The sequence below is a fragment of the Pseudopipra pipra genome, chromosome 5 (genome assembly GCF_036250125.1).
Source record: "Pseudopipra pipra isolate bDixPip1 chromosome 5, bDixPip1.hap1, whole genome shotgun sequence".
Taxonomy (NCBI): domain Eukaryota; kingdom Metazoa; phylum Chordata; class Aves; order Passeriformes; family Pipridae; genus Pseudopipra; species Pseudopipra pipra.
Genome location: NC_087553.1, coordinates 25,974,410 through 25,999,393, shown reverse-complemented (window position 1 = coordinate 25,999,393; position 24,984 = coordinate 25,974,410). Strand labels below are relative to the sequence as shown.

The window sequence follows — 24,984 nt, the reverse complement described above, 5'->3', positions numbered from 1 at the left end:
GTATAAGCAGAACAAAGACCAATTTAATGTAACACTTCTGGGTTTTGTAAAATCTTTGCTGCTTTGGAAGCCCAAGATGAGGAGGTCACTGGATGTTGCAGTATGTCTGTTCACCTGGTGTGCTGCTGTGGCTAAGACTTTTGAAGAGGAATTGTTACCTGTACAGGTGATAGATGGCAAAAATCTAAGTGTCCATTTGGGAATGAAACCAAAGAGCTGCTCTCTACAAGAAAATAAGCAAAGTTTCTCTAGTGCTGCTGATGAAGATTTTTGCAGCTACCAAAACCAGAGGCCATACAGAATAGCCAAATTTTGTAGTCTCTAAGCAGATTCCCAGAGTTGTGTTCAGTTCTGCTCCGAGTAGGAAATGTTCTTGGCTGCACAGGACAGGAAAGTCTACCAGGAGAAGTTTTCAGAGCTGTGAGATGCAAGTGAGCATTGGCAGCCTTAAAGAGATGATACTGATGGGGTGCAGTCCTTGGTGCCTACTCCAGCTGTACCACTCATTTTTATTAAAAACAGCAGCAGCATGTTGCCACAGGAACACAAAAGATTTGAAAAATATGCTGGTAGAGCAGAAGTGTAAACATTCCTCATGACAAATGTGAAAGGTGGACTTAGCAAACATGGAGTTTGTGGTCTGTTGCTTCAGAAGAAGAGGTGAAGAAGGTGCATCTTTTTAACTGCGCAGAATTATTGCAGTCTAGAAGATGAACAGATCAAAAGATGTACAAATTAGAAGGAGAAACACTAATTCCGATCCCTAATAATTGACAACAGTGACTGTAGACTGCCAGTAACTGGGACAAATTCTGCTTTGGAGTGTGGCCCATTGGCCTCGAACACTGCTCACCACCCACATTTGATGGATTCAGCCTGAAGCTGAGCACTGCAGCTTTATGGTCCAAAGTTCCTCTCAAAGACAAGGAGAGGTGAGAAACCTTTTACAAGTGGCATAATCATGTGAAAAGAGCCATGGAGAAATAACAGGTCAGTGGAAGTCAGGGAAGGTGTGTTCTTGGGGCTCCCTTTAGTTATGCTGAGACACGAGAGGAGACCTGAGACCAGTGGAAAGGCACTTAAAGGCCTGTAGTCCTCACTGGTGAAGGTGGTTGTTCCTGATGATCTCTTCTGTGTGAAGTGGATGTGTGTGAGTTTTGGAAGAACAGTCCAGGAAGGTACCACACCAAACATACTGTGTGCCATTTATTAGACTGCACAGCAACAGGCCCTGAAATCAACTCTTTAACATAGAACAACCATTTTGCATCCAAATGGTTGTTCCAAATAGATGATAGTCTTAGTTGTGCTTCAGAAGGGGATGTTGGCCAGGTCACCTGGTTTGGCTGGTCCTTCCTCAGACATGCCTTGTGTTGGTTTTCAGTAGCACCCCACAGAAACTGTGGAATGCAAAAGCTGATGTTCATTTTTTAGGGTTTCATTTGAGCTGTCTGAAAGAGCTGCTTGAGACAAACGCCAGAAATCTCGGCAACCTGTATTTACCATTTCTGACAAAATAGAGAGATTTGCCCCTTATTTTTAGCATTTACTTGGACCTTGGGAGTAGCTGATCAAAAACCTAAACAACCTTTCTCAATCTGCAGTCAACTGTTCTATGCAGGGTCTGGTGGAACTTTTTCTTGTCCTTCACAGTGTAAGAGAAGGAACAAGTCTGGGGCTTGCCTGAGCAGCCTTTTCATCTGGCTGTTTGCCGCAGCCCCTTGGCCTACCCTTTTCTTCACTAGGTGCATTAAAGATATACCAATTTGCAGTTTTTAAGAACATATGCACTTACCTTTTTGATTTGTAAGCGTATACATATGTCCAGAAATACAAGAGTACAAGGGTTCAATAGCTGAGAAAAAATGTGCATTGACCAGCTTGTGTGACCTTGGGTGGGAGTGGTAAAAACCGCAGCCAAGGTCTGTCAGGAGTTCAGGGTCAGAGTTTCAGCAACTAAAATGTCACGATTCAGAGGCTCCCACAAGGCACTGTGCCTCTGTCTGGCAAACAGGCAGCGCTCATGAAGCAAATCCTTCCATGCAGTAAGCAGGCTTTGTACCTTCAGGCCTTGACTTCCTAAGTGCTTATCCTTGAAATGAGCTTCTCACAGCCACACAACACAGCAACTCCTGTTGTAGGACAGACAAACTTCCAACTCCTGTATTTCCCTGTTGTTTTCACTTCTGCTTCAACTGACAGTGAGTGTTTTAGCTTGATTTCTGCTGCAGCCTGTGCACCTCAGACTGTTGTAATTGCCAGAGCAGACAAGATCCCCAGTCGTTCTGAAAAGCCTTGCACCAACTCAGATTCAAAGAGCACATGACAGTACATAAACAGGTAGGAACAAGTGGAGACACTTCCATCCTCATTTCCATTGACTACAGGTGTCTTTGTAAGACTGTCATTGCATTTCTCCATCTTCTACATTGCTTACAGGTAATCTGTGTGTCACATCTGTGTTGCTTGCAGATAACTCATCCTGTTAGTCTTAATTCATCTTGGAGTCACTCAAGGGTTGTATTTTGGAGTTGCAGCCCAAAGGATTTGGGATGCAGGAACCCTCTCTCTCCTCCTGAGGTAGGATCAAGGGCATCTGTAGCTGGTCTCTGTTCCTCAGGCAGCACAAAAAGGTTCACACAGAGGCTCCTGCCTTGGTATGTCATGGCTATTGCAGTGCTCTTACACTTCAGCAACTTCTTCAGTTGGGTTTTTGGTCTATCACATGTCCTTATCATCTGGGCAGGTCTGAAGTCCTGAAATTCTGCCTTTTTCTCTCTCTTGGATATTTTGGGGGTTTTTTTTAGACTCAGTAAATTTATTCCAGACTCTTTCAACTTTGTTTTTTTCTTTTCCAAAACAGAGGAAATCTTCTCCAATTTCTGCAAAGGCATACCTACTCTAGATCAAAGAGTTAAATAAGAATTCAAATTGTGTCTGTGATCAGCCGAGACTCTTACAAAAATGACATGCATCAAATTTTTACCTGTCATCCACATTCATGTTTTAAAGCTCTCTGGAAATCCTGATTCAGAATAGACTGGAAGGCACCAGGTCTCTCATCCAGTGTGGTGGCTCTGTGAAGGCCAGCCTCTGAACTATAGCAGGTTGTTCAAGGCTTTGGATAGTCAAGTTTTGAAAACCTTCAGGGTGAGTACTCCACACCCTTTCTGGGATCCCATTCCTGTACTACTGAGCTGTTCTCCTGGAGCAGCAATTCCTCCTTGTGTCTAGTCTCAATTCCCATTGCTGCAGCTTCTGACTTGCCTCTTGCCCTGTCGCCCTGCCATGCCATTCGGTGATGAATCTGACTCCACCCTGCCTATAAATGCAGCAGTTCATGGTGGTATGACACGTTAGGGCAGTCAGGCTGTGTACTTAGCAGTGGTTTTAATCCTGAAATCCAGCACACCTGCAGAGCTGTCCAGAGTAGCTCGGGGAGTTGTGGCAGCAGCAGGTGGTTATTCTGGACCCTGTTCCTGCAGGGAACTGAGCCGTGATCCCCCCTCCACAGCCAGGAGGAAAGAGGAGTGCAGATCACTGCCTTCGTGAAGCCTTTGGGAGAGGTACCAGAGCCTCTGTCTTCAAGGCCTTATTTCTTCTAAATTAAACTTCCTGCTAGTTCCCTGCTTGCTTTTTTTCCTGCTTTCCAGCAAACCTGACATTTGGTTGACGCTCTGGAGACCAGAGGTCTTCAGCCTGACTCTGGTCAAGCCTAGCCCGCTGGAGGGAGGCGGGACCGAATCCCCAGGCCATGCACATCGCGGAGCATGTCAGATGGCGGTGGCTTCCATCCCTGCCAGCACGGGCACACTCAGGCGGGTGAACCATCTCAGCCTTGCGTAGAAACCGCAGGTCTCAGCCCACCTCACCTAATCCTACGCGGTGCAAAATCCACTCTGTCCTGTTGGGTGCCTTTCCTTCTCACAGCCCGATCTCTCCACACCTTCCTGTGCCTGCTCACCTGCCCACCCTTCAGCCGCTGCCGCCTCCCAGCCCTGGTGTTTCTGTCCGTGCCGCCCGCCCGGAGCTGCTCTCCGGGGCAGAGCCCTGAGGGCTGTCTGCTGCTGCCACCTTAAGGCTCTGAATTCGCGCTCCAGCAAAGCCCGTGCGGTAACTCCGGGGGGACAGAGGGCGCGGAGCTGGGACTGGCCAAAGGCCGTCCATAGCATTTGAAGGATGACATAAAGCCGTTCACCTGCGCTCGCTGAGCCTTGTGGTTGCTCCGCTAGCTTTCATAGAAAAGTATAGCGGGGTTTCAGCCGAGTTTTTGTGTGCATCTCCTGATTTCATAGGCTGATGTGAAACCACCCTTTGTAATCTGCAGGGCAGAGTCAGAGCAGATGAGGCAGATGATGAAAGTTTCTCTGTCAGAGGAGGTTTTTACAGCACCCCTTTCTGGCAGGGGTGGCAGCATGTCTGCCTGCCTCCTCCCCCTGTTGAGAGGTAGGGCTTGATGCTGGTTTTCACCAGCTCTCAGCAACAAATAAGAGGTGTGAATGAGTTCGCACATTGCATTTGCTCTCTGAATGCTTTTTGGTGGCAAATTTTGTCGTTCATTGGCTTAGTGTGTGATCTGCAGCCTTTCCGTGCCTGTTGTGCTCCCAGCTGAAAATTTGTGCACTGTGTGACACTGAGAGTGGGTACTGCCCTTAGGGTCTGTAGACACTTCCCCAGAGCAAACAGCCAGGAGAAGACAGTGTGATCAGTGGCAGCTCTCGGGCTCACAGCAGAGACCACAGAAGTCAGCTTGGCTGGGTTGGCAGCTTTTTCCTCTACCCCTCTTCCCTCTGGCACCACAAGCAGCAAGGTGTGCTTGTACAGACCCATGTGGATTCTGTTTCCACAGGTCCCTGTGGGTGGTGGGATCCATCTGCCACAAAGTTGTCAGCACAGGAGGTGCCCTTCACTATCAAATTTATGAGACTTGTACAGGAAAACAGGGAAAATTAGAAATAGTTGCTGAATTTTTAGTCCTGAGTGCAAAGGCCACCCCAGAAATTAGGTTGTAGTTCAAAACAGAGCGAAGACAATTCAAAAAGCTCTGGACTTTGGAATAGGCAATAAGGAGTAATAAAGTAAATAAATAATTGAGGACTTGTTTTAGACTTTCTTTCTGGATATGAGTCAATTTGTCTTATCTGGAGTAACACAAATGAGAAGGGAGCTGCAGAAAAGTGCTAACTCACATACATAGTGCCTGTATTCAGTCCATGGGAAAATTAAGATTTCTCATCTCCATCTGTGGTGTGGCTTTGAAAATTTCCAGGTTTTCATGGGTTTTTTTAAGCAACCCAACATAAAGTTTTAAAGTACTGTTACCACAAAAGCATTCATTTTTCATGGCTAGCTCAGCCCTGCATGTTTTGGTGCTTAGCAACACCTTGCTCTGAGCTGCAGGCGCCACAGAGCCATCCCCTGGGGACCTGGGAGTCAGCAGGTTTAGGAAGCTGCTGCTTTTCTGCAGGTAGGGAGGTTGGTTATATCGAGGAGCTTGGTGTTTTGCCATGATAAGGAGCAGAGCAGGCCCCGGTGCTTCCCACATTCATTTCTCTGCCACTCACCACCCGCAGCATGGCAGTGTGATGTCTTTCAGAATCCATTCAGTCAGCTTAAAAACCACAAAGAAAATACTTTCCTTTTCAGTTTCCCTTGCAGCCATCACTTCTGATCCTTCTTCCTTCCTGTGGAAAGATCACTGCTCATGGATACCTCCTGGGTAAAAGAGTGGGGGTATTTTTGTTGATGACGCAAAACCACAATTACAAATGAGCACAGAGAAATAAGCTTGCTATGTATGTTTGCTATGAGAGTGTAGCAAGTACTATTGGCAAAAGTAACCTACAGATCATTTGGGATAGAGCTCCAAGGGTAACCGAGCAGCTAAACACTCTGTAGTAAGATCTTGCCTGCACTTTCATTATTTCTGATTTCTATTTCACTCCATATGCTACCACTGTTATTAATCGAACTGTAAGCATGACTCAGCCACTATTTCAAACCAAAAGTTATTTGTGGGTTTCCTATTCATAAAAAAATTAAAATACGCATTCTGATTTCCAATGCACATTCAGATTTGTGAAGCATGAACTATCATTAGGAGCATCACACAGAAATCAAATATAAACAACCCATTTCACTGTCATAGTGACACACAACAATCTTCTGTTTCCAGCACACTGAGAAAAACTTCTAAACACTGACTTGTATTCAAGCCATTGTTTATACTGACAGAAAAAGTGAAGATAAAATCATGAAAAATTGCTAACAAGAGCTTGATGCTGCGTTATTTATGAAAATAGCAAAATAATAAACTCTGTGCTCTAACAACAAGCACATTATGCTCTCAGAAATGATTAACAGAGGGTTTAGATCATCAAAATTATATGTTTGAGTATTTTCAGTTTAGTGCATTAATATAATTTAGACAAAAAGCGCTGGGACAAATGTGCATTTTATTTTTAGTGTTAAAGTTATTTATAGTTTCTTAACAGAATTGCTGTAAGTTCTTCCACTCATCATCTTCTACTGCCTTAATGGACTGCTGAGCAAAGGGCAGAATTCAGGAGATCATTAATTCCTTGACAGAAAAATTGTCAATTTGTACCCAGGGAGCAGCAGCCACATCTTCCTCTGCCGTTAAGTCTGGGCTGTTACTACATGTGCCATTGCCAGTGACAGTCTGCTGTTCAGACTGTGCTGTCTTTACCACTTCTTCCCTCCTCTCCTTGGATTTCTCTATCAGCCAGTATTTTTTCTCCGTCTTGTCGTTAATTCCTGCTCCTCAAAGCTCCTCAGGTGCCTCTGAGTAAGACAGGAGTGTTGAGATTGTTGGGATTTGTTCCGATTTGTTAGTGAACAAAGCTAGAGGTGTCTTTTGGTTTTCGCAGACTGCCGGGAGAAGCCACATCATTTTTAGTGGTTGGAGGAGGATCCGTTGGCAGCCTGCTGACAGCCCATTGCAGGGATGGAAAGCTCTCCGTTTGTGGGGTGCCAGCTGGACTCATGTCACTTTTACTGTGGCAGTGGGAACCATGTTCCCAATGTTGTCCCTGCCATGTGACTCACACGTGCCCATGACATGCCCAACGTGCAGGTACCTCCCACCACCTGCATCTGTTCAGCCATGCAGCAGCAAATGCCTGTCCTGGGGCTGTGTGAAGTTAATAAATAGCTACAGAAAACATCCAGGTTCATGAAAGTACACTGAACCTGCCTTCACTGTCTTTTAAAGCCGGAAAAGGTTCAGTGTCACTTCTGCCTGCAACTTTTTTGCTAGTACCACAGAGAGTAGGCTGCCTGCCTTGCACTGGCAGTCTGAACCCAGGTGGGCAAAAGTGCCTGGGCTCAGTTCACTCGGGTGGGTACTATGTTGATGCCCTGTGCTTTAGTTCCCTTGCAGTTTAGTCTTAACCTCACAAGGAGCAGATACCTGCTATCGTCGCTCTGTAGAGACAGATACAGCAGGGCCCCAGACTAGGCATGGTTCTACTCTTTCTGTAGAATCTGCTCTGTCTGCCAGACCTGGCCTTAAGGCAAACACACAAAAAGACCGGGTTTGAGAGGCTCATGTCTGCACACCTTGTCATACAGTGACAGGTCAGCTAACAAAAGTTTCTCCATGCTAAACAGCTGTGCAAATGTGGTGGCAGAAGGGGAGAAAAGGGGTCCTGAGCCAAGTGATAGCACATGCTCACAGTATTGAAAATGTCTGTGTAACTTGAATGAGGCAGGAGCTAACAGCATGCACCAAAAAACTGCTGTGGCATCACTCTGAGCACACGCTTAAATAACAAAGTAGATAATGCACCACTTTCCCAGAACAGGAATATTTTTACTCTTACCGTTGGAGCAATCACAGCCACCAAGCCAGCAGGAAGGTGATGTGAAGAGAGATAGTCACTTCTACCTCCACGGACTGTAAGGAAATTTTAACAGCAAGTATGCTTCAGAAGTAATGCTTCCCTTCATCTCCCCTTTCTGAGATGTGCTGAGCACATGCTGTTCTGAATGCTTTCCTAGGAAGCCAGGGATGTTCAGCAGCCATCAGAAACAGGCTAATGAGCTTAGAGTGAAAAAAGAGAGAAATCTGACTTGCCTATGAGGAGACATCACCCAAGGTTTTTCTGTCTACTCCTGGAAGCCATAAGCACATCAGAAAAATGCAATTCTCATTTTAGTCAGATTAGCTTCCCTTTTTATTTTGATTCATAAATAACTGAATTGAGTACCTCACTATGAAAAAACAGCATCCTGACTATCCTTCCAATGCATGGAAACAGCAGCAAAATGCTCTCTGTGAAATACTCCCTGTGCCAGAAGAAAAACATCATAGCTAGACACTTCCTGGAACAAAAGCGAGTCTTCAAATTAGCTCTTTATCTATTTTAATATCTATTCTGAGATCTTTGGCAACCCCCTCTTTGGTTTGTAATAATTATGGTATCGGTGCTCATTAACGTCCTTTGCACCAAGATTTGTAGATTCGTTATCACAACTGGGTAAACAGCTCCATTAAACACATTTTGCAAGCAAGGAAACGGAGCCAGCAGCCAGCTGAGTGCTTGTCTCTAACTCACAGGGCAAATCAATGGCAGAAACTAAACCAAGATGCTTTTGTCTGTCTGGCTTCCAAAACCCGGATTTAATCACACTATTATTTTCAAAGGTGTCACACTGATCTCACACTTCAGGAAAGTAAAATGAATTTCCCCATATGGATTTAAATGCATCTCTTATGAAAAAAAATTAGTAACAGGATTTTAGCCAGGAGCTGTGTCCAAAATTCCCCTGGATGCTCTCATTACAGCAAAGCAAAACCCCAAGGTATCAGTACTGAACCAAAAATGAAAAGAAAAGCAATATATTCACAGCTCCCAAGAAGCTTAATAAGCAAAACCAGCAGCTGAGACAAATCAACAGCCTGTGGTATTGGGGGCGTAAGCCATATTTTTCTGACAGTTTCACGAGAGAGTGTGAGTCAAGACTGCTGCCAGTCATTTTCTGAACGAGCAGGCATCTTCCCAGAGCTCAGCCACATCACAGAGGTTTAGCAGAATCTTCAGGAGGCATTTTAGACCAGTGCTGGTACCACAGCTTGTGCCAAACAGCACCTTGGTTCGTTACCTCTCCATGCTGGGGTTAGAAATTGCATGTGCTGAGCTCCGTTTGGCCAACTCGGGTTAAGGTAACAGTGGGAACATTTTAGCCTGAGGAATTAAGGCCTGTAGGAGAACCTGAACTTGAATGTAGTGACTAAAACCAAGCTAGGTTGTTTTGATTTCTGCTTTAACCCCAGTTAACATGACGAGGATGCTGGGGTTAGGGTCCATGACTACCCTTGGCCAGTCACTTGCTGAACTGGCAAAACCCTCACCGGGCAGCATTACATATAGGTGTGAGCTCAGTCCTCTATCATCTCAATTCTGTGAAATATCAAGTCATAATAAAGCCATTCTGCTCTTACAATTTCCATTCTTCAGACCTTACTGTCTGTGGCTTGTCTGGGAACGACTTCATCTCTGTGGCTGCTTTATTCATCCAGATGTTGACACCTGCAGCAACTGCACAGGTCACGCTGCCCAACTGCTCACAGTGGTTGCTAGAGCCTGGCTCCTCAACATCTTATGGCACCAGCACAGAATTGTCTCTCTGGGTGGAAAGATGGGGCCCAAGACCTGCCCTGCTTTCAGTACCAAGTTCAGTCATTGCTCTTCAAGAGCAAGAGACGTGTACGGGGATGGGATAGCATGGGAAGGGATGGATGAAGGAAGCAAAGTCCAACTACAATTCCATTTGGTGATAAGTGAACTGCTGTGACTGATATAGGAAAAAAGGTAGGAAGCCATGGGAATTTAAGGAAGAAAAGCCTGAAGAACAGATTTCTTTGCAATGTGGGAAGGTTGGCAGTAAGTCATAGTAACAGTAACTATGAAAGACTTGGCTATTTCAGTTCTTCTGACTGCTTTATTATGAACAAGCTGTTAGCACAGTCCATCTTAAGGATGCAGAAGTACCCAATGTTTAAACCTCCCCCTCTGAAGGCCAAGAAAATCACAAGGAACCAGCAGAGACTAAAATTTCCTGAGTCGAGGTTGTGCCTCAGGCTAAATTTGTTTGGAAACATTCAGCCAAAAATTTTTTGATCCCTTTCTAATGGCTGACATCGTTCTTAGAAATCCATTGTTTATCTGACCTTCTCCTAACCCATTAGAAAAATTTCTGGTGATATTTTCCGTTCTCAGTTTAATGCTTTGAAGCATTACATGCAAAATTTGGCAGGAGGCAGCTTTGTGTTAGGAAGACACATTGCACCAGCTCTCTAAAACTGTGCTCAAACTTGGCTACATTACAAGCACTAGAAAACCCAGTTTGCGTGTGCTTGATAGAGTTCTCAGTTTTTCATCTAAAATTCCCCCAAGATGTCTGAACAAAGCAGGTGGTGGTTGTTGCTGGCTGCCAGAGGCTGGCAGGGGTAAATGACAAGTGTGAAGCTGGTCTCCTCTGTGCACCTCTTGCCCCTTCCAGCACTGAAACGGTCAGGAGGAGAGGCTGCCCAAGTGAAGGCAAAACAGGCAAAAGAGAGATGGTGGGCAGAAAAAAGGAGGTGGAGAAAAGACCAAAAAAGTCTGGAACTGAGTGGGAGGCCATGTTTTCTGGGCTCAGATGAGGCCACCAAAGAGGGAAGGTTTCTGGGGTCTTCATCAGACCCAGCTCTGCTGTAGGCTGAGAGATGGACAGCCAGGGAATAAAAGCAGCAGGCTTCACGCTGACCAATGCTGTTCCAAGAGGCTTTGCTCCTCCAGAATGAAACGTTGCTGAGGTTTGAGTCTATCTAATGGTGTTAGGGGGAAAGCAGTCAACCTGCTGGGATTTGATGAAAATCTTCTGAAAGCTCAAGGAAATATTCATGCTATCTGTGCAGTGCTTCCTGGTTGGCTTCAGTATTGAAGCAAGAAGAAGGGAAGGGTGTTTCTTTGGCCATTGACAGATTTTCACCCCACTTCTATGAAGAAATGAGTATGTGATGCTGGGTAATTACTGAAACAGCAGTTTTCATAAACAGGCACTAATCTGTGACCTTCATGTCCAGTGTGCCAAAGTTGTGATTCTGCAGGAAGATCTGCAGAAGCCACTTGCAACCTCAGCTGGGAGCTGGGCATGGGTCCTGTGTGTGGCAGCTTCTAGGCTTTTCCTATTTGGTACAAACACTTAGAAGGTCATTTGCCTCCACTGGCGGCACCTGCGAGGAATCCTGTGGGTACAAAAGACTGTCTGCTCTGTCTGCTCCAAACCCATGCAGTCACTTGATGATCACTGTGGAAAAGCCCATCTAAAACACCCTTATGGACAGGGTGTGAACAGCAGGTGGCAAAACAGGCTTTGAAGTCAAATAGTGTAATTAAAACAAGATTAGCAAGAGATCATCTATTCTGTGCACTGAATAAAGAGAAGGTCCTTCAAAGAGGACATATAACATGACATCATCATTAAAAATGATCTTATGGACTACATGGACAAAAAGGCTCAATTAAAATTGCATTAAAAAAAGGCAACTCTTGCTTTACCCTACTTCTTGATGCTTTGTTTTGCAATAAGTTTTTTCTCAAAGCTGCCTTTTTGTTTGTAATGCAGGTTCTCCAGCCAAAGAATGGTGATGTCTGCATGCAACTTCTGTAATTTCACTTAGCTCGTCTCTTAATTGACTCCTCACAGTCAAAGACATGCACCCAGCACAGCAGGGCAACAGCTAGCTAAAATTAATATGTATGGATTAGGAGGATTTTTTCCGTGACTTGAAAATTGTTCAAAATATTACTTTATTGAAAAGAAATGCAAATGAACATCTTTCATTCTTCAGAAGGATAATTACCCTTTTCTCTTTCTCTCTCTCAGAAAAAGATTTGTTGTCTATCGGTTTTTGGTTGCTTTGAAAATTGTTCTTTTGAAATTACCAAAGCTATAACAGTTGCTCCAGTCCTTTGCAGAAATGGCAGTCCTTGGTACTAGCCCTTAGCAGAAGAAGCTGTCTATCCTGCAGTCTGAAAGGGATAAAGATCATTTACCCAGAGACCTTTTGGAAAGGTGTAAATTGGGAGGTGTGTGTCTATGTAATATTTTTTTTTTTTCTTAAGCTGGTGCCTTCTTCAGGTTCCAGCTTTGTTGCCTTATGTCAAGGTTGATCCATAGGAATCAGAGCAGCTGGAGATTTCCTCTTCTGATGGCCTTTGAGGGTGATGTTCTATTCCTGAATTCCAATCAACAATCCTTCTTAGAGTCTGCAGATAAGTGATGGGAGTCCAACAGCCTTTGGCTCTAGTCAAGGTAAGAAGAATGGAAAGGACCCAGACGGATATTTTTCAGCTGAAGTTCATAAAGGTGGAGCTCAAAATAAAGTGAAACAGGCAACGTAACTTCCTTTTACTGATGGGGTGATCAGGAGATGTCCCCTGATGTTCTTTGGACCACATTTCCCATCTTTTGTCATCTGAGTGCATGGGTCATGAAAATCAGTGTGGGAGGAAGTCCTTGATCACCTTTTAGCATTCAGCCATCTCCTGCTCAAGCCAGCCCACTGAGTAGAGGACTGTCACAGCTCTGTCTCCTGAGATCTCACAGTAGAGCTGTTTGAAACATTTTGGGTACTCAAAAGCCAACAAACTCCCAGGCTACTCTGCAAACATACTTCAGCTCTTGTTAGCTCTCCCAGGCTGTACTTGCCAAGAGTGATCTCTGTCCCATCAGCCATGTTGTTAATATTTTAAACTTTATCAGCCTCAGTATAGATACCTATGGATGTCAATAGTGATCATCCACCAGCTGGACTCTGTACTGCTGATCCCAACTCTTTGAGCCCCATAGTCTAACAATCATCCACCCACTTTATCATCTACCTTGCCAGTCTGTATCTCACTGATTTAGCTATAAGCATACTGTGGAAAATGGTGTTAAAGGCTTCCACAGTGTCAAGGTAATAAATGACATGCACTGCTCTCACGCTTTGAGAAAACTGCCTGTGAAGAACTACCAGCTCTCCTAGACCCTTTTACTCTCCAGGGCAACTCCCTCTGGTATCCTGTCAAACGGATCACTGAATGAGATGAAATCTGCTCTCCTGAAGGCTATTTTCCCTCCTGACTTCTTGCAGGATTTAGTAGTTCACAGTTTCGTGGTTGTTGCAGGCAAACTTATCCTTGACCATCACGTCCTGGACCAATTCTTCCTTTTTCTTGAGCAGCAAACCCAGTACAGCATCTCCTCTAGTTGTCCCATCAATCACCTGTGTCAAGAAATTGTCTTCAGCATGCTCCAGAAACCACCTGGATTGTGCCTGACCTTGCAGCTCCTCCAGTTGAAGCACACCATGAGTTAGTGCTATGGCCTGCGATCGTGTGAGATGGCTCTATTAACTTTCTCTCCTCAGTCAAGAAGTCTGTAGTGAGTGCCTGGCACAACACTGCCTGTGGAGCTTTGCCACCTTCTCCTTGCCCATAGGCACTCGACTGGCCCATCAGCTGTCCCACGGCAAAGCTCTGGGCCCTCCTCTGCACAACACACTCCTCACCATTTCCAGCCTGTCCTTCCTGAAGAGACTATGTCCACCTGTGGCAGCTTTCCAGGCATGTGAACCATCCCAGCATGTCTCTGTAACACAAAAGAAATCACAGTTCTTCAGTTGTGTGGGGGCTGGTAGTTCCCCCCATTGTTTCCTGTGCCACATATGTTTGCTTACAGCTACCTGAGGTGAACCCTGAGTCATGATACTTTCAAAACAGGATTGTGCTGTAGATTCCAGCGAGGTGACCTCAGCACACAGATAATGAGTGCTGAGGGGCCTCCCAGGGAAAGGGGCATCTTGAGGCCCTGGGTGCACAGCAGAGCTGCCTGCACAGCCTCTGCAGGTGCATAACTTTGCATTCTGAGCTCTCCATTGCTGCTGCAGCAATTTCTCCATTAAGAGTTTTCCTCTGATCACACAGATCAAGCTGTGATGGCTTTACTGCTTCTTTTTATCTAGAACTAACTGTCCTAAGAGCAAGGTTTATTGATCTCCAACGGCAGAGATGCCAGGAGCACACAGCTCTGCTGCTTTAGGAAATACTTTGACTAACTCCATAATTGTGTTTGCATTACTGCTGCCGCAAAGGCTGGAAATTTGAGGCTCCTTATAATATATTGCTTTCTTCCTTTGTAGCTGATCTGTGTACTACAAAAGCCAAGGTCATCATGCTGACTGACTTTTGGAGTTGGATAAAGACTGTTAATCCCAGAAACATAAATGATTTTTAAAGTCTCAGGTCACTGTTTTAGGCTAATTTCTGTGACAAGTGATTTCTGTAAGTGAATGTTTGACCTAACCCGAGCTTTCTCAAGGTCCAATGAAACCAATCCTCAGCTCTGCAAACAGAAACCTGGGTGATCTGTGTTTAGAAGCTGCCTCTCCCTTAACTTGCCTGTACTAGCAAGAAGGTGACACAGAATTAAATAAACTCTTTCCAAAACGCCCCATGAGAATGCAGCAAAACTGGTTGCATGTTGTGAACTGTGATCCCATCTTGGCTGTGGGAGAGGGTGCCCAAAAACCTGGACCTCACCGAGTTCTCTCCCACGGACGGACAGCACTATTGGCAGGAGCTGCTTCCTTTGGCAGTGACAAAAAGGCTTCGGAGGAGGAGGAGGAGAAGGAGGAGGGGTGACCCTTATACCACTCCCCTAGGGCTGAGCTGAGCAGAGGAGGAGCTTCGAGTTCGAGCCAAGTCCCATATTAAAAGGTCAGAAACGGAAGAGAAGAGAAGGCAAAAGGAAGCAAAAGGAGTCTTGTGTCCAAAGAGGAAGACAAAGGAGTAGACAGGCTACAAAATGGCATTGTTCCTGTGGCTGGGGTCTCAGCTGTCATCCCTCTGGAGCAACATCTCTGTGCTGGGAGTTTTTCTTACAGTCTTTACTTTACTGCTTGACTTCATGAAGCGCAGGAAGAAGTGGAGCCATTACCCACCAGGCCCAGTGTCTCTGCCATTCATCGGGACCATGCTCTCTGTTGACTTCCACAACCCTGCTCACTCCTTCAAACAGGTGAGTGGCAGCCTCCACAATGAAGTGCCCCTCTCACACGACCAGGAGGGGTGGGGTACACCCTGGCACGACCTAATCTTGCACAGAGTCGAAGGGCAATGCCCTCTCCAAAGTCCAGGATGAAGCAAGTCACTGCCTAAGGACACTGACTTGGCCCTCATAGATTAACAATAATCACACACCACCTCACCAACCTCCATCTCCCCACCTCTGCGTGAGCTGTTGTGCCCCCAATGATAGGTGATGCTGTAGAGCTGGCCACCAACCTACCATGTGGGCAGATTTGGGGGCAAAGGAACAGGGAGATGTACAAACAAGGGAAGACAAACAAATATCTGGGCTGAGAATGAGGCTGTGGAATGGCAAACTTTCATGTGAGTTACTGAAGCATGCATGTGACAGGGATGTGACAGTTTCAGTTAAAGAGATCAGCGTGTGGGATTTGCCCCAGCAGCAATGCCCAAAATCTCGGTAGCACTCCTATTCAAAGTCAGGGCTTAGCTTTTCTCAAAGGAAAAGCACAGCACAGCTTGCAGCAGATAAACCATGGGGGTTTTGTGCTTCAGCTTGCAAACTCTAAAGCCCTCCTTTCTAGGACAGCGCTGTTCAGCTGTCTGTCCAAAACCTGCCAAATGGAGATACTAAATATAGCATTTGTATTATTTGCTTGGGTGTAGTCCAAAAGTGTACCATTTTCAAATCATATCACGTCAGGGACATGCTAACCACAATCTTGACCAGTAATCACTTTTAATTATGTATTTCTAGTGCCAGTGAAGTGCTAATTCACTTTTCAACCCTACTGCAAATAAGTACTTTGACTCCTTGCAATGCTACAGTGCAGAAATGAAGACTCCTAGTTTTTAAACAAAAAAAAACCAAACCAAAACAAAAAAATAACCCCCCCCCAAAACCAAAACAACAACAACAAAAAAAACCTACCAAAAAAAGGAAAAATTAAACTGTGAGGCATCACTACTATTGCATGTCTTTGGACAACATGCTCCTGAGTGCTTTGTTCAGTGTTCCTGACTAGCGGGGGAGCTTTGACCTGCCTTCCCAGGAGTCTACGTCCAGTTAAAGGACTTGTCTACCTGGAGGAGACAGCTCCAAGGTCAGATCCCATGGTGAGTGCATGGCTGACAGGATTACCATGCTGTCAGCATGATGTCTCACAGATCACAGCAGATGTAGGGTGTGCACCAGTCACCAGTCATACTGGATGTGTACACTCCTTTTAGGGAGAAAGTTGACCTAAAACTCCAGTGTGGAATTGCCTTTTCCTACCATGTTTCTGGAAACCTGGCTCTGGGTAGATCTTTAGGAATAAATGCATATTTTAAAAAAAATTACATATCACCTAATCATTAATATTTCCTTCAGCAGAAGTAGACTAAAAACTTACCTAGTCTTTCAGATCAAAGTAAATACAAATATTAGGAAATAATTAATTGTTGAACTTGCAGCCTTTGAAAATCCCCAAAAAGGTCCTTGACAAAATCCAAAATACTTGCACAATGTTCATGGCAACAATTTGTACACCAGGATAGATGTACTCTAAATTTTTCCACTCATGGAGCATTGATCTCTGCTCCAGCTGCTGTTTGGCACTGAGCTGTTGCACTGCAAAGACAAAGGTCAAAGATCAGCTGAAGATTTCTGAATAAAAGCACCTCAAAAAATCACAAAATAGTAAAGGCCCTAAGAAAGGATATGGTGATATTTCTGATGTTACATTCAGCTCATTTTCAGGGACATACTTTTTTATCTTCGCAGCTTCAGAAGAAGTTTGGAAACATCTACAGTCTCCAGAACTGCTGGACCAACGTGGTAGTGCTGAATGGATATAAAGCAGTGAAGGAAGCCCTTGTCCACAAGTCAGAGGACTTTGCTGATCGGCCATACTTGCCAATATATGAACACTTGGGCTACGGAAAGAATTCTGAAGGCAAGTCCCCCTTGAAAATAGGCATTCCTTGCTGGTGCTAGCACAAGTAGGATTGAAATGGAAGATTTTCTTAGCATGGTGCCACCTTCTCATGTCCCCAGGATCAATCTCCTTGTACATCTGCCACTCTCTGGTGGTGACAAAATCGGATTTGATGAGATGGGGGCTCCCCTTAGTGGTTGTAGTACAGCTCCAGGTGTGAGCACACACCTCTGCAGCAGTGTTAGGACACTACCTGTGGTACAACTTTCTTGCCAGCTCCCGACACCCAGTGATTAGTGCTTACCATGCTTATGTAAAACAACATGCTTATGCAACAACAACAACTTGCACATAACAGCGCTATATGCAAGTTGCTGTCAAAAAAATATGGAAACTTTCATCTGAAAGAGTATTATCCAGCATTCTGCCCACATCTCATCCTCAGCTCCTGTGTGGTTGCACAAGCTGCTACCCAGTTCACACAAGCTAAGGGTGCAATGCTGAATGGTTTGGAGGGGTGATTCCTTTACCCTTAGCAGCCCTTGTTGCTCCCATTGAATCCCCCCTCCACCTTTGCTAGCCATGCACAGGCATTAGAAGGTGCAGTAATCCATATTCAGAATTGCTGTATGAAGAAGCTGTATAAGATCAGACTCTTTAATTTATCCACACAGACCTGTACCTCCAAACTCACGATTGCTATTGTCTAGCAAACTTTTCTTGATGTACAAGTGACATATCCTGACATTTCTTGCTCATCCATAATTCCAGGTATTGTTTTGGCAAGATACGGGCACAGCTGGAAAGAGCTAAGGAAATTCACGCTCTCTACCTTGAGGAACTTTGGGATGGGAAAGAAATCCTTGGAAGAGCGAGTGGTAGAGGAAGCTGGATTTCTTTGTTCAGCATTAAAGTCTAAAGAAGGTTTGTCACATCCACAAGGTGGGGAAATCACAGAAAAAGGCAATACAGCAATGCAAAGAGAAGTATTACTAAAGCCACTCTTGTTTGCATGCAGTGCTCTCTTCCCAAGAAAATGCAGTGTTTCTAGTCTATATGAATTCCTTGGAGCCACTTCTACTTTACACAGTGTGGCTACTGTAACACTACTCCATTTGAAAGAGGAAACAAATAGGAAATTAGAAATAGAGAGGTAAAATAGAATTATTCCCAGAGCTGGTTAACTGTTACCTTTATGAAGTTTAGTGGAACAAACTGACGTTATCACATGCAATAGAAGTGCAGCTCAGAGTTCACAGCACATCGCCTGTCATCTAGACACAACATGTTACCTGTCAAGTCACAGAACAAGGCTGCAACTCAGCTTTTCTGGGGAGTTTTCTCCTTTAAACACAGATCAACCAAATATTAGTAAGAGATGAGATGATCTTCACTTCTTAGTATGATGCATTTGTACTTTGAGTGGTTTGAGGGCTTTTTCTCTTGAAGGCATCAAGGAGGCATTTGTGTATTCTTGCTGCTGACAGCTGAGGTCCAACAGCTTGGTGTTGCTGAGCTTCATTGCTTGGTCTCCATTTCCATTTTCAGGTCGTTCTTTCGATGTTCGTGCTCCTGTAAATAAAGCAGTCTGCAATATGATCTGCACCATGGTCTTTGGAGAGCGTTTCGACTACAGTGATGAGACATTCCACAAACTCTTGCGTATCTTTGAAAATTCCCTGAATGAAGAAACTGGATTCCTTCCTCAGGTAAACTGAGAGCTGTAAGAAGCTGCCCTCTGTTGACTGAGAGCATTGTGTTTTCATCATTTTTCCTTTTTGCATCACATAATATCTTCTCTCTCTTTCTCTCTCTTTCTTGTTCTCACACCCCAGCTTCTTAACGTGGTGCCCGTTTTGGTGCGCATCCCTGGACTGGCACAGAAAATCTTTCAAGGCCAAAAGGCTTTAATGGACTTCATTGATGTGCTCATAGATAAGCACAGGGAGACCTGGAACCCTGCTTACACCCGAGATCTCACGGATGCATTTTTAAAGGAAATGGAGAAGGTAGGGTGACACCAGCAGGTCCAGGGGCAGTTCCTCTGCCTGTTTAAGCTTGTTCATAGAAGCTGACTTTCTTCATAGAGTTGTTTAAAATCTCTTACCAACTAATTTCCTACTTTTTCATTCCATGTTATATCTTGATAAGAAAGATGTTCCTCATGCTGTAACTTCCTTTACTGTCTTGAGACATCATGTTATCTACTGCTTTGTTCTTGTTGCCATTTTCTACCTTCACATTCCCCTCAGAGTCTAGCAACTTCCTTCTTTCCAGCCTACACCATTTTGAAGGCTTTTAAAAGGCAATGATTGAGAATTCACTAATATTTCTAAGTTTGCACCAGAGAACAAGTTAACATGCAAGATTCTTTGTAATGTCAGTGCCTTGATGACTGATGTCTCATAATCAGTTACAAAACTGCAGCAACAGACTGGCTTTTTGGTGTCAGTGCCCAGTCTGTAGCCTGTCTTTAAACCAAGTAATGACTTGAAAAGACGGATATGTGTCTTTGAATTGCTTGCTAAGAACTAGTTCCCGACATATCAGAGGAAGGCCTAAATCTGAACTTCACTGAAATTAAAAGGAGTCTTTCCTTCGATTCACTGAGGCACAAAGTCAGTATAAAATCAAAGGTACTTCCATCAGCCCATCCATCCACCACATGTTTCTGCACATGGATTCACTAAATTTTGAGCATCAGATGAGCAGTATTAGCAAATTCTGCTTGCGAATCGCTTCCACCATCTGAGTGCTCAGGCTACACTGCTGCTCTGCATAACAAACCCTGCAGTGCCAGGGGTGTCAGTCACCTCCCCCATGCATTGGCCTCCCCAGCTTGCACATGACCTATGTTATTCTGCACTGAGCAGTACTATCTGGGGGTGGATATGAGCCTGACCGTGCTGCCTCTTGTCACAGCTCTCTTCTTTTCACTAGGATCCCCTGATAAGCCAGTCTGATAAATACCTCTCCTGAGTTAACTTTGGTCGGGTCAGTCCCAGAGCTCCCTTGCATGAAATCTTTTGTTGAAATAACAGTTGAGTCTTAAATGCCTTATTAATTGCTATCCATATTACAACAGCATCAAAATATACTGAATAACTTAACAGAAGCTGGTCCCTAGGAAGGGAGAGTATAAAGAGGATTAGAAAAGACAAGAAGATGAACTCATGCAGAGAGCTTGTCATATCTCATATGCTAACAAATTTGAGCTCAATTAGCATTTGGATGAGAGACCAGTTTTGCTGAAAGTGGTGTTGCAGACTTAATAGGCAGCAATAATACCCTCATTTTTTTGATTTTTGGTTTTTTTTTCAATTGTAAGAAAATATCAGGGCAGAAGCAGAAAGAATCTGTAATGCATAGCTAGGGATAACTCCCTTAAAATAATGTTAATTTTGCATTAGCCACATTAATGCAGCCTCCTCTCTACTGTGTGGGTTTTATGATCTGACCAAACCTGGATAACTGTGTTCCTACTCCTCTGGGGGAGGATGTTATGGCTAGCGGCAGGGGCCTGCTGTCTGTTTGAGATGAGAGCACAAAGTGTTCACTCCTGTCCTGAAGGCAGGTGTAGCTTTCATCTCTCAGGATATGGGAGGTGGTTGAGGACCTTCAAATACAGGAGATAACAGGGTTGCGAAGTACATCACTCATGCTCAGACCATTGCCTGTGTTGTGCTCTACTGTCCCACTGAAAAATGGATCTAGTGCTTCTCAGTACTTCTTTGGACAATGGTATTCTCAGCTAGCAAATAACCCAGCTCCAATTTCCCACTTGTTTTCTCTCCATAGGGTAAGGAAGCTGAAGAAAACGGTTTCCACTATAACAACCTTCGTCTGGTGGCTGTAGACTTGTTTGGAGCTGGTTCTGAGACCACCACTACCACTCTTCGGTGGGCGTTGCTGTATATGCTTCTCCACCCAGAAATACAGAGTAAGTCAGAAACAGGCAGAGGTGTGGCCTCTTCCCTTCAACCTGCGTTTTTCTGCAAGGAGGCTGAATACCTTCTCTCCATGATTTGGGGGTTTTGCCTCTGCCTGGTGCCCAGGAGAGCCCAGCTCTGGCTTGGTTCCTGAAAAAAGGAACAGCTTTGGTGATTGTTGGTCTAGCAGAAGCCAGGAGAAACACTTCCCAAACAGCTGTTCTGGCAGAGGTGAAGCCCTGATAAAAAAGACAAATTGGAAAGGCAAGTTCGCTCTTGCCTTCATTTTGAAGGCTGGGGACTTGCAGTGGTCAGCATACCCTCTTTCCAGTATTTGGAGTAGATGCTGATCGGTTCAAATTCTCTAATGCTGCATGGCCAGGTACCCTTCCAGCTGCACAGAGGAGGGGTAAGGTAGGGGTAAGGGACCTTTTAAAGACACTATGCTCAAAGAATAGTTATACAGATGTCACCGAGCAACTGAAAAATGCCTCCCCATCTAGTTCCTGTTTCTTTCACTAATTGCTTGTCCCGCTCTCACCCAGTGCCTACAATCTCATGCTGCCAATCTTCCTTCAGCTTGTGCCAGCCCCTTCTGTCTAAGTGTCCTTTAATTCTTTATCTGTTCTGCTTCCAGGTAAGGTCCAAGCAGAGATTGATAAGGTGATTGGCAGAGAGAGACCCCCCACCATGAAGGACCAAGTGAGCATGCCTTACACTAATGCTGTGATCCATGAAGTGCAACGCTATGGGGATATTGTTCCTGTTGGACTACCTCACATGACGTACCGGGACACCGAGTTGCAAGGCTTCTTTATTCCCAAGGTGACCATGACCAGATAAGCAATACAACATCCTCTCCTTGTGCAGACACCAGGCATGGGGTGTGGGTGACCCCATGCAACTCTGCAGTGTTGCACTTCCAGACCCAATTACAGTCACTGGCGAGCACTAAAGTAGGACATTTTGACATGCTAAATCCAGGCAGAGGGTCATATCTGTGCTCTAGGTTTACACTGGTTATATGGGAACCCAACTGCAGTGGCAGCTCAGTGCAAAGGTTTCCCTTCCTCTCCATGAGCCGTGACATTCACTGCCTGTGTTGCAAGGAGCCTAACAGCCTAACAGGCTCTCTGGAGGCACACAGCACCAGCTTACTGGCTTGCCTAAGATGGTAGTATTTAAAATTCTAACCTCTGAAGCTATTCAAATGCCACTGACATTCAGACCACTTCCACTGTGACAGGCAGCTGCCCTGGCAGCACTGGCAGAATTCAAGTCTGGGATTATTTTTTTTAATTTTTTTTTTTTTGGTACCCTTGCAGCATCTCCTCTGGCTTAGAATGTTGACATGTGAAACAGGAAAGCTTTGCAATTTTCCATGGCCCCTGCGAAAGCTGGGCTTTGAAGCCTGTCAGTCAGCTTCTTCTCTGCAGCTATAAAACAAGTCCAGGAGGATCTGAGAAGCAGAGACTGTTTCCACTGTGTAACCATGAAATTGGCATTTGCATTCAACAGCCTCTGTAAGGACACAAACTGCAAAAGTTCAGATACTTCAGAGCGTAGGGTAGGCACCATATATCACTGGAAAAATGCCCTGCTTTACCTCTGCTTTAAATAAGATGCAGAAGTGGAGATGGGTGCCTTATGCTGAGGCACTGAATGATGGCTGCTATTAGATGGGAGACACAGGGACCAGCACTGATCCATTGTGCCAAGATAATGCTACTGTTCTCACATAAGTTGTTTCCTCTTGTGGGGAGTGCAGGGGACGACAATCATCACCAACTTGTCTTCTGTGCTGAAGGATGAGGCAGTCTGGGAGAAACCAAATGAGTTTTACCCTGAACACTTCCTGGATGTAAACGGGCAGTTTGTGAAACCAGATGCCTTCCTGCCCTTCTCAGCAGGTAAATCTGAGGGGAGTATCCAGCTGCAAGTCAGAGGCACAGCAGGAGGGTGATCTGCTCCCCCCCCAGTGATTCCAGCATGGATTAATGCCCTTTTTGATGGACACTTTCTACTCCCTCTCTTGCAGGTCGCCGTGTCTGCCTGGGAGAACAGCTGGCCAGAATGGAGCTCTTTCTTTTCTTTACCACTCTCCTGCAGAAATTTACCTTTGTGCTCCCTGAGGACCAGCCCAGGCCACGGGAGGATGGTCACTTTGCTCTCACAAACTCCCCACACCCATACCTGTTGCAAGCTGTCCCAAGATAAGTGTACACCACTCTCCTTTCACTCACAGAGCACCAGCAATGCAAACTTTATCAGAAACATTGCAGGTCTAGGCAGGCTCATGCTGGGCTCCACTTAAGACCTCTCAAGTCAAAAAAATGTCCACAGCTGTGTAAAGTGAGGATCTAGCACAATATCTCATTTATCTTAATTCTGGTTCTGGATCTTGAATCAAACAGCTATATGAAGTTAGTAATGGCAATCAAGTTTGTAAGGACATTTTTGCCTAATCAGCCAGCTCTGCTGTACTTTGGGCTCTCATCGGTTGCAGAAGCAGTTCACTGAACACACAGCTTCTGAAAGAATTATTAGCCCTGAGTTACTTTACAGAAATACAAGGATATCCTGGGTAAAAGACAACCCTGAGGTCTTGCTGATTCTGGAAGCAAAAAACGACTAGGAAAAACCTGTAAGGTACTACTGTTAGCCCCACTGCCTATCCAGCCATGCTCTGCCTCTCCTGCGTGCAGCAGTGTGTGCCTCTGCCTGGTGCCCAGGGGAGCCCAGCTCTGGCTTGGTTCCTGAAAAAACAAGGGATGGTCAGCTGATTTGGCTGATGCTGCTGGTGGGCAGGGCGAGAGCTTCAGCTCCAACAAGGTGACATTTAAATGCAGTTTCAGAGCAGTGCTCCTGAAAAATTTTACCATCCAACACACGTCTCCTTTGTTCCTTCCTGTTTATTACATACTCCTATCTATTGCACAGATATTGCATTGTTTTCATTTATAGTCCCAAAGAAAGTAAGTTTTAATCCTGACAACCCTTATGTCGCGCTAATCCTCCAGTAGGAGTAAATACCAAGGAATACATAAATAATCCATATGATGTGTCAGCCACAGAAGCAGGTCATTTGTGAAATAGAGCAATTTCTATAAGTACATTTCAAGAGAAATCCTGGTGTTTAGATTTATCATTTCCTCTAACTAGCTCCTGATAACTGTTTTGGGTTTTTTTTAGCATTACTTAAAGTCAGCTCTTGGGCAGGTTTGGAACTCACAAAGGGATGGAGTAATACTGTTTGAAACTGTATGGCCATAGACTTCAGAACTACCTTTCTTTTTCTTCCTGCAATATTCCTGACAAATTGTTTTGCACGGTGTTAAAATATGTTGATATTTAGATTAGTAGTATCTGCCTTTTAACCACATGGCTGAAAGGACCATAACATAAAGGACCTTCTGTGTATAACCACCACTAAAAAAAAAAATAAATACCTGAAACTGAGTGTGTGGACACCTTTATATCTATCTTTCTAATGGTAATTTTGGAAGCTATGAAAGCTACTGAACTATGCAAATCCTTATTAATGTAGTTGTTAAGATTAGTACTCCATGCTTTGTATTTCATGCTTTTAATCTCAAAAAAAATCTGAAAGAATAAAAGTGATGTGAAATCTTCTTTCTCATCTCTCCTCTGTGTGGTTGCCTCGGTCCTGCTGTGCCCCAGCCTCAGACACTCACTTGGCATTTCTGTCCTTACCCCTAGCACCGCAACTGTGTCCTTAAAGATCCTTTCAGCGTTATTTTTCTAGTCAGTTCAATGACACTGTACTGAACGCTTTTGGGTTTGTAGTGACCAGCACACACGAGTGCGTTTAAAGAGAAGGTTGGCATGAACTTAACTTCAGTGAGGATCCCAGCACTCGTGTATTTGGATAAAAACGTACGTATAGCTGTATAGGACTGTCCTTCTAACACGCAATAGTGCACTGACAGAAAACAGCCGGTGTGACGTCTGGGGTCAAAGGCAACAAATACATAATTCCATAACACAGCCCCAGCGCGGCCCTGAGGGAGGCGCCGGCTCTGAGGGGTCGGG

At 44.8% G+C, this 24,984-nt stretch overlaps 1 protein-coding gene across 1 annotated transcript; it reads left to right on the top strand.

The window, feature by feature from the left end:
- The first annotated feature begins 14,749 nt into the window (after nt 1–14,749).
- On the top strand, nt 14,750–24,564 carry LOC135415150 (cytochrome P450 2D17). The gene is made up of 9 exons (XM_064656746.1): nt 14,750–15,072; nt 16,849–17,020; nt 17,774–17,926; nt 18,551–18,711; nt 18,838–19,011; nt 20,801–20,942; nt 21,569–21,756; nt 22,700–22,841; nt 22,970–24,564. The coding sequence occupies exons 1-9, from the start codon at nt 14,860–14,862 to the stop codon at nt 23,146–23,148; spliced, it is 1,524 nt and encodes a 507-aa protein (XP_064512816.1). The 5' UTR covers nt 14,750–14,859; the 3' UTR covers nt 23,149–24,564.
- The last annotated feature ends 420 nt before the right edge of the window (nt 24,565–24,984 follow it).